General features: G+C 44.8%; 1 protein-coding gene across 1 annotated transcript; it reads left to right on the top strand.

The window, feature by feature from the left end:
• Positions 1-3635: 3635 nt before the first annotated feature.
• On the top strand, positions 3636-9059 carry tpi1b (triosephosphate isomerase 1b). Its single transcript, XM_034043271.3, has 7 exons — positions 3636-3846; positions 7230-7353; positions 7543-7627; positions 7751-7883; positions 7999-8084; positions 8168-8255; positions 8590-9059. The coding sequence occupies exons 1-7, from the start codon at positions 3732-3734 to the stop codon at positions 8706-8708; spliced, it is 750 nt and encodes a 249-aa protein (XP_033899162.1). The 5' UTR covers positions 3636-3731; the 3' UTR covers positions 8709-9059.
• The last annotated feature ends 4503 nt before the right edge of the window (positions 9060-13562 follow it).

Raw genomic sequence — 13562 nt, 5'->3', positions numbered from 1 at the left:
AGGGGGCCGAATACTTTCGCAAGGCACTGTATATGTTGTTTGAAAGTTTTAAAAAGCCTGTATTAAGAAAATGTTCATTTTTTCGAGCTAAAGGAGTTCCTTTTGAGTTGCATCAAAGACTACAGCAAACTCCTTGGCAGTAACAGATTTTGAAAGTGTTGTTTAACTGTTCTAATGGACTCACCAGCACAATGTTATATCATGCATCTCTGGAAAAACAAAGGCCTGTTTTTACATCTTATATTAGAGTTGAGTATCTTGTACAATATCTTTGAGAGCAGCAAGGTACAGAGTGTGGGCGGGGCTGGACAAATCTTGTCGTTTTAGTGTAGAAAGAGCGAAATATGTGAAGCAGGAGGGAGACATTTGGGATTTAAAGCAAAGTATATAACCCACGAAAACATTATTATGAAAATGACCTGTAATCTGTTCTGCGCAAAGTCCAATACAATAATGTGTTTAAACTTGAATTTCCATCTAATTAGTAGTGGTTGTGTCACAGGTGGGATGACCCGAGATAACCTTGACGATAACACCTATGTAGCTGACATCTACGCCACCTTGTTTTTAATAAGGCAATGACCTTAGTAACCGAATGATAATAAACTCTCCCGTTCAGGTTCTTTTATCCCCAGGTTCCCACACACAATGAAAGCGTATCGGGTAAAACAAATTTTATTGTTCGACAGGGTACTAAAAAAAACACGGTACAAAAAAAGATCGCTAGACTAAAATCGAAAAAAGGACCACACTAGGGAATGCCAAAAACAGAACAGAAAAAAAAAGCAAAAATCCACAGCACACTAAGGCAATCCACTCCTGTCCGTCACTGGCTCTGGGAAAAAAAACAAAAAAAAAAAACACAAGGTCCACATAAAACAGTCACGGACGTAACACAAAGATGGGACGAAACAGAAAGAAATAGTCCGGGGGTAAATCCCACGCTCCCGGGGTCTCCCTCTCCAACTCGCTTGCTCCATAATCGGACTCCTCGTCCCTGGTAGGACAGCCGCTCTCCGCTGGACCTCTCCCGGCCGATCGACCACCACCCCGAAGAACCTGCGACCAGAAAGCGGGGTTAAAAAAAAAAAAAGGGGGCCGCCAGGAACTGTACCACAGGTAAGTAAATCACTACTTCCACCCAGAAGCTCTGGTCACTTCCCTTCAGCCAGTCTTTCACTTCGCATTTCTCTCTCCCACATTCCTACCACGCCCTCGGACCTCACCCGATCCTCTGTACTGCCACCACGCCCGACCTGGAAAACCTGGAGGTAAGGTAAGTAACACACCGTAGGCCTCGAATACACCCAGAAGGGTGGTACGGGGCCAACCAGCGTAGGTAAAAGGGACTAGGAATTTGTCCGTCTGTGTAAACAATAACACAAGTAATCCTTTTTTTATTTCTTTCAGCGTGGGTAGAATTCAAAATATTACCCCTCTCCCACATCCGTGGGGAGAAAAACCCAGGTGTGCAAAAGCTGGGACACCAACCAATAACCTGGATCTTGTTCCAGAAACAGTGCAATAACAAAACAGCGAGTGAACAAAAGAAAACAGAAAAAATTACAGTTAAAGTAAAAAAAAAAACACAAATGTAAATCCCTTTGTTTTTGTTTTGTTTAGATAAGAGCTATGTTGGTTATCACATATAGTAACAGCCACAAAATACCGCCTTCCATCCTATACTGTCCCGCACAAAAAGATAAGAATATATATATTTTTTTTCCAAACCCGTTGGATCCAATGATTGAAACTCCAGCCAGAAGAAAAATAGTCCAGCAAACAGTCAATTTCCCAAGATGATTCCTCCAAGGCTAAGCGTCACTCCTGTCACTCCTGTCACTCCCGTCACTACGTCTCTCCCTTACTGTCTCAACTCTCTGCCTTATATAGTCCCACCTGGAGCGCCATTGGCCGTGGCACTAACCAGGCGGGGCTTCCTGTTGCTAGGCGGAACAGCACCCTGTCTATTAATCAGCACAGCAAAAAAACAGCAGGGGTTTAAGAGGAGCAGATTCCACACAATTTAAAATATACAATAAACACACAGAAACCCATTAAAATTCGTCACTTGTGACAGTTGCATATTCATTTAAGTCACTGAGCAGGTGAAAATACTGAAGTCTGGAAATAATATTAATGTCTTAATATTCATTATATACCTTTGGACAAAAATATAAAAACACATGCCACATATAGCACACCCTTTCCAGGGAGTAACTGATTCTGAGATCATACTTGTCAGATTTCTAACATAGCACACTACAGCACAGCACAATACACCACAATACAATACAATACAATACAATACAATACAGTACAGTACAGCACAGCACAATACAATACAATACAATACAATACAATACAGTACAGTACAGTACAGTACAGCATAATACACCACAATACAATACAATACAATACAATACAATACAATACAATACAATACAGTACAGCACAGCACAATACAATACAATACAGTACAGTACAGCACAATACAATACAATACAGTACAGTATAGTACAGTACAGTACAGTACAGCACAATACAATACAATACAGTACAGTACAGTACAGCATAATACACCACAATACAATACAATACAATACAATACAATACAATACAGTACAGCACAGCACAATACAATACAGTACAGTACAGCACAATACAATACAATACAATACAGTACAGTACAGTACAGTACAGCACAGCACAGCACAATACAGCATAATACAATACAATACAGCACAATACAGCATAATACAATACAATACAATACAATACAATACAATACAGTACAGTACAGTACAGTACAGTACAGCATAATACAATACAATACAATACAGTACAGTACAGTACAGCACAGCACAATACAATACAGTACAGTACAGTACAGTACAGTACAGTACAGCACAGCACAATACACCACAATACAATACAATACAATACAATACAATACAATACAGTACAGTACAGCACAATACAATACAGTACAGTACAGTACAGTACAGTACAGTACAGCACAGCACAATACAGCATAATACAATACAATACAATACAATACAATACAATACAGTACAGTACAGTACAGCACAATACAATACAATACAATACAGTACAGTACAGTACAGCACAGCACAATACAATACAGTACAGTACAGTACAGTACAGTACAGCACAATACAGCATAATACAATACAGCACAAAACAACCCAGCCCAGCCCAGTGCAACGCAAGGTAACGCAACGCAGCTTCACTCCTGTAGGAATTTGGGGCTGGCGTTTATCATTGAGGAACAGTCACATATCCCTCATGAACAATTAAAAAAATATATATTGATAGATATTTGTTGCATTTAAACTCGTGCGTAAATAGAACAACGTTACATACAAATCTGTGACGTCACTTTGCGAGAACATGATCGGTATCAACGAAGAGGCCACGCCCCTTACTGTGTAAGGAAAGCGCCACTCCATATCCTCCAATCAGAGCCGTGACATATATTCCAAACCGCTATTTGTCTCCTAATAAGGAGATTCAGGCGGGGTTTATGCAGGATACTCCAATGAGAACCCATCTCATGGCGGACCTCCAATCAAAGGCGGAGAGGGCGGGTCAGTGAGGTATAAGTATTTTCACTGCGGCTGCTCACTTACTCGGCTCCTGGATTCGAGTGCTGTGTTCAAGGTGAGTTTCTTTTCAGCATCGCGGCCTCTCGCAGAAATTCAGGCACAATGGCTCCTACAAGGAAATTCTTCGTGGGTGGAAACTGGAAGCTGAACGGTGATAAGAAGAGCCTAGGCGAGCTGATACACACCCTGAACTCCGGGAAAATCAACGCCGACACGGGTGAGCTGGACTGCTACTTTGTGATGTTGATGTACCGAACAGACTCATTATTTGATATATGAAAAACAAATACTGTACTGTTAAATTCTGGGTCCTGGGTTGAAACGGGCTTTCTTTTCACAGAGAGTTAGCAGGCAGCGCTGTACTGTTTGCTAATGGCGCTCCTCATGTTGGTGCAATTGAAAGGTCATGTACCGCGAGCGGAGTCCTGCATCGTTCACGAATAAAATAAAAGCACTTCCGTTCAGAGCAGAGTCTGTCAGCACTGAGCAGCCGTGCTCTAGAAACGGCGCTTATTCACATTGTGCTGCACATCATGTGTTTGCATTGTGAAATCTGAGTGTTGCAATCAATCCAATAAGATTCAACTGTAACATTTATATGATGAAAGGCAATGTTGTGCTTTTAGAAATTGTTTTATAATGGGGTTTTAACCATGACCCTTAAACGTGTTCGAGTTGTGTACTAGCATTGTTTTGTGTGTCAGCGCGTTTATTCCGTGCAGTGCACAGTGTGTGTGTGTGTGTGTGTGTGAGTGAACAGCTAGCGGGCGTGTCCGGCTGTGACGTACTGCGAGCTGCTTGATTTTCTGTCGTGGATTCCTAGTGTGTTTTAATGTGCAACAGCTCCTTGCGACAGAGTTCCTCAGACTGAGTAGCAGGCGCCCTCGGGTAACCTTGCCCGCTAATCGATTGGTCTATCAGTCTGTGTGTATTTATAACCCTGCAGTGAATAAGTCACCTTGCAGCTGCAAATCAGAGGGGAGTGTGTGTGAGTGAGTGCACGTAGCTGTGATGGGCGCGGCGTGTCTGCCTCCAATTAAAAAGACGCTTTACTGGCATGACCAAATTAGTTTTGCCAAAGCAATTAAACAAACATCAATACAAACCGATCACCCCCATAACCCTCCCCCTAAACGACCCTCCCCCATCTTGTGTGCAAGCCCTCTCTCTCTCTCTCTCTGTCTCTGTCTCTCTCTGTCTCTATTTCTCTCTCTCTCTGTCGTGAATTGACAGACTCGCATCATCATAGTTGAAGATGTTCACAATCATGACGATGTTCTTCCCAGCATTGCTAAACAGAATTCTTTTTCTCTTATCTTTTGGCGTTTGTTTCCAGCACGCTTACCCTAGGATAGTTAATTAGTTTTATAATTGCTGGCTTTTCTGTGGTTTTCCAATGGATGGTTGAGATGTAATCTGATTAATGCTGGCTCTTATGGTGAGGCTGAAATCTAAAGATGACATGTTTCTCTTGTCAAACCCCACCCCCCTGCATTGACCTCGTTGGAATCCAGACTGCTCTGTAACCTTTCAGAATTACCTTTAACCTTTTTGTTTTAGAATGCTGTGTAACTGGAACTCTGACCTGAACTTCAGTCTGCCAGGAGAGGCTAGAAATAGAGGCTTTGAAAATGTCGTGAGTCAGTGAGCTTACGGGACTGCCAGAGCTGGGTAAAGGTCAGCTGCAGAATTCAATAAAGTACTGACAGGGCGTCTTTCCAATCCACTCCTGTGATTTTATTAACAGCACTGCCCCCTCCTCCTCCCCCCTCCCCCTTTTAAATCAGTCTTAACCATCTTTCAAATCTCTTGCTGCCTCTCTTTTATTCACATTGTAACAGCCCCCCTTCTAAGGACCCAGAGTTTTCAGTGGCCTGCTCCCCCAGGACAATGGTGTGTTGACTTAATATAAAAATTAACAAATGTGTGGTGTGTTTTTTTTTTTTTATTTGTTTTTTGTACAATAGCATCTTCAGGTATTGTCATTTTATTCAGAACTCTGCAAAACAGTCTAAAGGACTTCAGATACCAGAACTCCCCCATGTATTTTCAAAAAACATATTTTGTTTTTACAATTCATTAGATTTTAGGCTTTCAGAGAAATGTATGAAGCCCCCTAGATGGATAGATATAGATATATTATTGCTGATAACTGGCAACATATTTCGATCTCAATCTGAAATGGATCAGTGTGCGCAGCCTCGATGTCGCTTATGCGATTTTGAAGGTTGAGGTGCAATGTTGGGTCTGTACAAAGATAAATTTTCAAAATAGAACACAGTACAACATGGCAATCCGAACGCGGGAAGCAGCAGCTTCAGAAACGGGAACCATTTATTAATCAGGAACCGTAACATCCAAGTTAGTTCTGCCGCAACTGACCTGTTCTGCAGAATGCTTGAGTTGGGCTCTGCAGGCAGGGTGTTTCAGAATGCTTGAGTTGGGCTCTGCAGGCAGGGTGTTTCAGAATGCTTGAGTTGGGCTCTGCAGGCAGGGTGTTTCAGAATGCTTGAGTTGGGCTCTGCAGGCAGGGTGTTTCAGAATGCTTGAGTTGGGCTCTGCAGGCAGGGTGTTTCAGAATGCTTGAGTTGGGCTCTGCAGGCAGTGTTTCAGAATGCTTGAGTTGGGCTCTGCAGGCAGGGTGTTTCAGAATGCTTGAGTTGGGCTCTGCAGGCAGGGTGTTTCAGAATGCTTGAGTTGGGCTCTGCAGGCAGGGTGTTTCAGAATGCTTGAGTTGGGCTCTGCAGGCAGTGTTTCAGAATGCTTGAGTTGGGCTCTGCAGGCAGGGTGTTTCAGAATGCTTGAGTTGGGCTCTGCAGGCAGGGTGTTTCAGAATGCTTGAGTTGGGCTCTGCAGGCAGGGTGTTTCAGAATGCTTGAGTTGGGCTCTGCAGGCAGGGTGTTTCAGAATGCTTGAGTTGGGCTCTGCAGGCAGTGTTTCAGAATGCTTGAGTTGGGCTCTGCAGGCAGGGTGTTTCAGAATGCTTGAGTTGGGCTCTGCAGGCAGGGTGTTTCAGAATGCTTGAGTTGGGCTCTGCAGGCAGTGTTTCAGAATGCTTGTTCTGCACTGCAGGCAGTTTTTTTTATTTTTTTTTATTAAGTCAGTTTGTCAGTACTGTGAAACTACAGTGGTGTGTAATTCAATTGTTAGCATAACATTCGACGTTCTAAAGCTACAGGAGTTCATTCTATAGGGTGATGCTGCCAGAGCTGTAGATTGGAGCCTGTGAGGACGCAGGCATTGGCGCTTATCTCTAGTCCATGAGACCATTTTTGTTCAATTCATAGTAAATATTCTACTCCGTTCAACATCATACTAAACTCTGAAATCTTGTTCCCACTTGTAACATACACAATGCAGAGGTGCAGCTGCATCCCTAGATAAAGCTTACTGACTTTTTGAAGCCTAAATCTGGGACCTGTCATTTTGCAGATCCAGGTTCCCCCGTGTTCTTTAAAAACTTTTTTTCCTTGCCTCCGTTTTTAATGTTGTGTGGAGCTTGTCTACAGAGTCCCTGTCAGCCGACTCTCGGGGAAACACAATGCTGGCTGGGTAGGCGGAATTGTTTGTTGCTCATCTGTGTCTCTGTCTCTGTTACAGACGTGGTGTGTGGAGCTCCCACCATCTACCTGGACTTCGTGCGCTCCAAGCTGGACTCCAAGATGGGCGTGGCAGCTCAGAACTGCTACAAGGTGGCAAAGGGAGCGTTCACTGGGGAGGTCAGGTGAGTGAGTCTCCACGGCGCTGCGCAGTGACCCAGGAGCATCTCCACTGACACACACCGCAGCAGAGCTCCAGGACTGGAATGCTTCCTCACCGGAGCTTTGAGGGTGGAACTGGGTCCTGGTGGCTTTGTTTTGTACATTTTAAAAGCGATTTGCGAGTAACTGATTTATTTCTTCTCTCCTCTCAGCCCGGCGATGATCAAGGACTGCGGGGTGTCCTGGGTCATTCTGGGGCACTCGGAGAGGCGCCACGTATTTGGGGAGTCTGACGAGGTGAGCTGGGATTGTAGGGTACCCAATCTTTATATCTGCTAATCTTCTGTATCAGTAAGAGCATTGCTGTGTTGTGCTCGGATGTTTTAATTTCAACCCCCCCCCCCCCCCCCCGTGTCACAGCTGATTGGCCAGAAGGTGGCGCACGCCCTGCAGGAGGGCCTGGGGGTCATTGCCTGCATCGGGGAGAAGCTGGATGAGAGGGAGGCTGGCATCACTGAGAAGGTGGTGTTTGAACAGACCAAGGCCATTGCAGGTGAGGGGAAGGGAGCGTCTGACGAGGTGCTGCTCCAGGGGGAGGGGAGCGTCTCTGACGAAGTGGGCCGGCTGCTTGTTCTCTCACTCTAACCTCCCCTCCTCTCCCTCCTCAGACAATGTGAAAGACTGGAGCAAGGTGGTTCTGGCTTATGAGCCAGTGTGGGCCATCGGAACTGGCAAGACCGCCAGCCCCCAGCAGGTGAGTGGAGCTCCCTATAGAGAGGTATGGGGGTGGAGGAGGGGTCGATGTAGTGCTGCTGTCTAACCCCTCTACTTGTCCAGGCTCAGGAGGTGCATGAGAAGCTGCGGCAGTGGCTGAAGACCCACGTGTCGGAGGAGGTGGGCGGAGCCGTGCGCATCATCTACGGGGGTGAGTCGGGGGTGGGGGGGTTCTGTTCTCAGAAAAAGTGAAGGACGGCTCTGTAATGAATCAGAGTGCAGGAGACAGGATACCAGAATATTCAGCAAGTGAGGGCTCTGAGTGATCCTGCCCCCAGCCCTCGTTGCTTTAATTCTCTTAAATCTGTCCTGTGTTGACATGAGCTCCTCGGCGGGATGCACAGAGTCTGATCTGCCAGGACTGTGTGCGCCTCTTTGCAGGGGTGGGAGATTGGGGCTGCTGTAGTTGAATGGAGACTAACTCGCTCTCTGTGTCTCTCTCTCTCTCTCTCTCTCTCTCTCTCTCTCTCTCTCTCTCTCTCCAGGCTCTGTGACAGCGGCTACCTGTAAGGAACTCGCCTCCAAGCCCGACGTTGACGGTTTCCTTGTGGGCGGGGCATCGCTCAAACCAGAGTTCATAGACATCATCAACGCGCGCCAGTGAACTTCTAAAATGCATGCAGCTTCCTGTCTGGCAAGATGGAAGATCCCCCAATTTTTTTTTTCAAATCTTCAATTGTTTCAGAACATATGAATTGTTTTGCCTGTGTTCTTGGTTTCCTGTAACTGTTCAGCTGTAAAGTTCACGGCGACACAGGCGTACTGTTGGTATTGACTGTAAGTTTTTCCTCTCAATGAAACCTCACTGTAGTTTGTCACTTTCACAGTGGTTGTATTTTTTTCCACCAATTAGAGGGGTGTTGCCACCCTTCATAGCCTTTGTGCTGTTGGTTACCTGAATTGTCACATGCCTGTTCTGTTCAATCTAGCCAATAAACAAACCCTAGAAACACAACTCTGTTTGTGTCTCATTAAAGAGCGGTCCCAACATTCACACCCTTCAACAGAGCTATCCTGACATTATCACACACTGTGGCAAAGTGGTTGCTGATTAGAACAGGTGCGGAGGTGATGCAGTGCAGAAATCATACAACGAAAACTGTAATCCGGTTTGGGGAAAAAGGGGTTACTTTTATTTGTAAAACTCCTTCTCTGGCGACCAAACAATAATCCTCCGGCAATACAGACCGATGTGTAAAACACGGAAGGAAACGATAATGGTTTGCAGACCAAATAATACAGGTTATCCGCCCCACAGTAATACTGTACACGGGCACCAGTCCGGATGCGTGCAATTGTGCTCGGGGTGGGTGATAACAATAGAACAGTGACAGTGGTGGTGTTCCAGGTAGTGCTGGCCCAAGGCGACGGCTCCGGAGATGTGTTAACCGTCTAGTGAATTCACAAAACAAAAGACAATTACTAACAGTGCTACAAACAAACAAAACACTCAAGAACTCTTCCGGTCCTTCCAGTTCCATGTCACTCTAACCAAGCGAAGGAAAAGATTTACGATTCTCTGTCCCCTTTATGCTATCCTGCATGACCAGTGGAGCTGTCTCTACAGTCTGCAGCTGCTACGTTGTTTCCCTTCCAGGTCTATACGTTCCTGAAACTGAATCTCGCCTTTTTTTTTACTGCACAGTGCTTTGCGATACTTTTGTATAAAAAGCGCTATATAAATGCAATAAATATAAATAAATAAATAAACTGCCATGGCGCTTGGGCAGTCTCCATGGCTGACCGCTCAGGAGCTGCATCAGGTTTGAGTCTTCTGGGCCAATAAGGGGCTACTAGTAGCACCCTGGCCCTGTCCTGACTGATCTTTTCCAGGCACAGCGGGAGCATAGCGAGAGGTGGAAAGACATACAGCAGCTGCCTCGGCCACTGGTGCACCAAGGCATCTATCGCCAGCGGGTCCCTGGCTCCTGTTATGGGGAACGTTTATTATCTTAACCCTGGTTCCCTGAAATAGAAAGTGTAACCATTATCTCATGGGTATTTATTCTAAAGACTGACTGATAACCTGACTAGATCTATCAAAGCTGCACATCAGAGCCTGCGACACAGTCGCACCCGTCCCCAATGGTATAAAAAGACTGCTGACACTGATATCATCATCGTTTTTCCTTCAAGTCTGCTACAATCATTGATGCAGCATCCTTGAAGGTTATAATGGCTACATTTCTATTTCCGGGAACCAGGCTTATGATAATAACATAATGTTTCCTTTCAAGTTTGCTTGCAGTCTCTCACAGTATCTCGTTGCTGCACTAGTTCTGCTTGCAGTCTCTCTCTGTGTCTCATTACCACACTAGTTCTGCTTGCAGTCTCTCTCTCAGTGTCTCGTTACCACACTAGTTCTGCTTGCAGTCTCTCTCTCAGTGTCTCATTACCACACTAGTTCTGCTTGCAGTCTCTCTCTCAGTGTCTCGTTACCACACTAGTTCTGCTTGCAGTCTCTCTCTCAGTGTCTCGTTGCCACACTAGTTCTGCTTGCAGTCTTTCTCTCAGTGTCTCGTTGCCACACTAGTTCTGCTTGCAGTCTCTCTCTCAGTGTCTCGTTACCACACTAGTTCTGCTTGCAGTCTCTCTCTCAGTGTCTCGTTGCCACACTAGTGAGTCTAGACCTGCTCCTGTTCCCGCTGGTACTCTATATATCGAACGAGGTTACCACCCCGAATAGCAGTCACTGGGCTCAGCTCTGTGTTGGGTCTGACTGCTCGCAATCCTGGCTTTCCCCAGTCTTAGGGCTGTGTTGGTTTGCCTGAAGCTATATAGATGTGCACCTCTATATATTGCTACTGTGGTAACTGTGGGTCACTGACCTACCCTGTTTCCGACCCGGTACACATACATAACAGGAAAAAACACGACGCGCTGCTGCAGCACAACCTAAAGAAAACCTTTTGAAAATAAATACATCAGCAGCAAAATCTGAATTAGTCAAAAACGTTTTATTTTTCTTTTCAACAAAACAAATTCATTAGAACATAAGAAAGTTTACAAACGAGAGGAGGCCATTCAGCCCATCTTGCTCGTTTGGTTGTTAGTAGCTTATTGATCCCAGAATCTCATCAAGCAGCTTCTTGAAGGATCCCAGGGTTTCAGCTGCAACAACATTACTGGGGAGATGGTTCCAGACCCTCACAATTCTCTGTGTAAAAAAGTGCTTCTTATTTTCTGTTTGAATGCCCCTTTATTTAATCTCCATTTGTGACCCCTGGTCCTTGTTTCTTTTTTCAGGTGAAAAAAGTCCCCTGGGTCGACATTGTCTATATCTTTTAGGATTTTGAATGTTTGAATCAGATCACCGCGTACTCTTCTTTGTTCAAGACTGAACAGATTAAATTCTTTTAGCCTGTCTGCATACGACATACCTTTTAAACCCAGAATAATTCTGGTTGCTCTTCTTTGTACTCTTTCTAGAGCAGCAATATCCTTTTTGTAACGAGGTGAACAGAACTGAACACAATATTCTAGATGAGGTCTTACTAATGCATTTTAAAGTTTTAACATTACTTCCCTTGATTTGAATTCAACACTTTTTACTATACAGTGCCGTGAAAAAGCATTTGCCCCCTGTCTGATTTTCTGCATTTTTGCATATTTTTGACACTGAATGTTATCAGATCTTCAACCAAAACCGAATATTGGATAAAAGGGACCTTGAGTGAAAAAATAACACAAAAATGTGATACATATTTCATTTATTTATTAAAGTTATGCAACACCCGATGCCCCCGTGTGAAAAAGTAATCGCCCCCTTAGACTCATTAACTGGTTACGCCACCTTTAGCAGCAATAACTGCAACCAAACGCTTCCTGTAGTTATCGATTAGTCACTCACAGCGCCGTGGAGGAATTTTGGCCCACTCCTCCATGCAGAACTGCTTCAACTCAGTGACATTTGTGGGTTTTCGAGCATGAACTGCTCGTTTCAGGTCCTGCCACAACATCTCAATGGGGTTTAGGTCTGGATTTTGACTAGGCCATTCCAAAACTTTACATTTCTTGTTCTTCAACCACTCTGATGTAGACTTGCTTGTGTGTTTCGGATCATTGTCTTGCTGCATGACCCAGCTGCGCTTCAGCTTCAGCTTCAGCTCACGGACGGATGGCCAGACATTCTCCTGTATAATTCTCTGATACAGAGCAGAATTCATGGTTCCTTCAATGGTGGCAAGGCGTCCAGGTCCTGATGCAGCAAAGCATCCCCAAACCATGACACTACCACCACCATGCTTGACCGTTTGTATGAGGTTCTTACTGTGGAATGCAGTGTTTTCTGGTTTTCGCCAGACATAACGGGGCCCATGTCGGCCAAAAAGTTCCACTTTTGACTCATCTGTCCATAGAACATTGTTCCAGAACTCTTGAGGATCATCCAGGTGCTTTTTGGCAAACTTGAGACGAGCATTCATGTTCTTCTTAGTGAGCAATGGTTTCCGCCTTTATTACTCTGCCATGAATCCCATTTTTGCCCAGTGTCTTTCTGATGGCGGAGTCATGAACACTGACCTTAGCCGAGGCGAGAGAGGCCTGCAGATCCCTGGATGTTGTTCTAGGGTTCTTTGTGACTTCCTAGACGATTTTACGCCTTGCTCTTGGAGAGATTTTGGCAGGACGGTCACTCCTGGGAAGATTCACTACTGTCCCAAACTTTCTCCATTTGGACAATATGGCTCTGGCTGTGGTTTGGTGGAGCCCCAGAGCCTTAGAAATGGCTTTGTAACCCTTTCCAGACTGATAGGCATCAACAACTTTTTTCCGGAGGTCTTCAGGAATTTATTTTGTTCGTGGCATGATGTGCCTCTAGAACCTTTGTGCTGACAACTTCACTCTAATGGTAAGGGCCAAAGTTAGTCAGATTTATATTGGGCAGGGCTGGCCCAAATCAGGCCTGGTTGTTAACCAAAGTGCTCAAACAGCTGACCCTAATTATCCCTTTAATTGGGTTGAGTTAACTGGGGGGGGGGCAATAACTTTTTCACACCTGAAGATTGCATGTTTGATTACCTTGCACACCAAACAAATGAAAGAAGCACCAAACTTTGGTGTCATTTTTTCTCTCAGACTCCCTCTATATACTACTACAACCCACAAAAAAAATCTGACCAAATAGAATGTGAAAAATGTGCAAAAATGCAGAAAATCAGACAGGGGGCAAACAAATACTTTTTCACGGCACTGTATATCCGAACATCTTGTTGGCCTTTTTTTATAGCTTCCCCACATTGTGTAGATGAAGACATTATTTATTTATTTATTTTTTAATTTAGTCGTTGCCAATTATTCTTTATTATTTTTCTCCCAATTTGGATTGGCCAATTATTTTAGGCTCAGCTCACCGCTACCACTCCTGCGCTGACTCGGGAGGGCGAGGACGAACACACACTGTCCTCTGAAGCGTGTGCCATCAGCCGACTGCTTTTATTCACACTTGCAGCCACCCAAG

This window comes from Acipenser ruthenus, chromosome 20 (assembly GCF_902713425.1).
Source record: "Acipenser ruthenus chromosome 20, fAciRut3.2 maternal haplotype, whole genome shotgun sequence".
NCBI classification, from domain to species: Eukaryota; Metazoa; Chordata; class Actinopteri; order Acipenseriformes; family Acipenseridae; genus Acipenser; species Acipenser ruthenus.
Note: the sequence above shows the minus strand (reverse complement) of the source record. Positions and strands in the feature narration are given on the sequence as shown.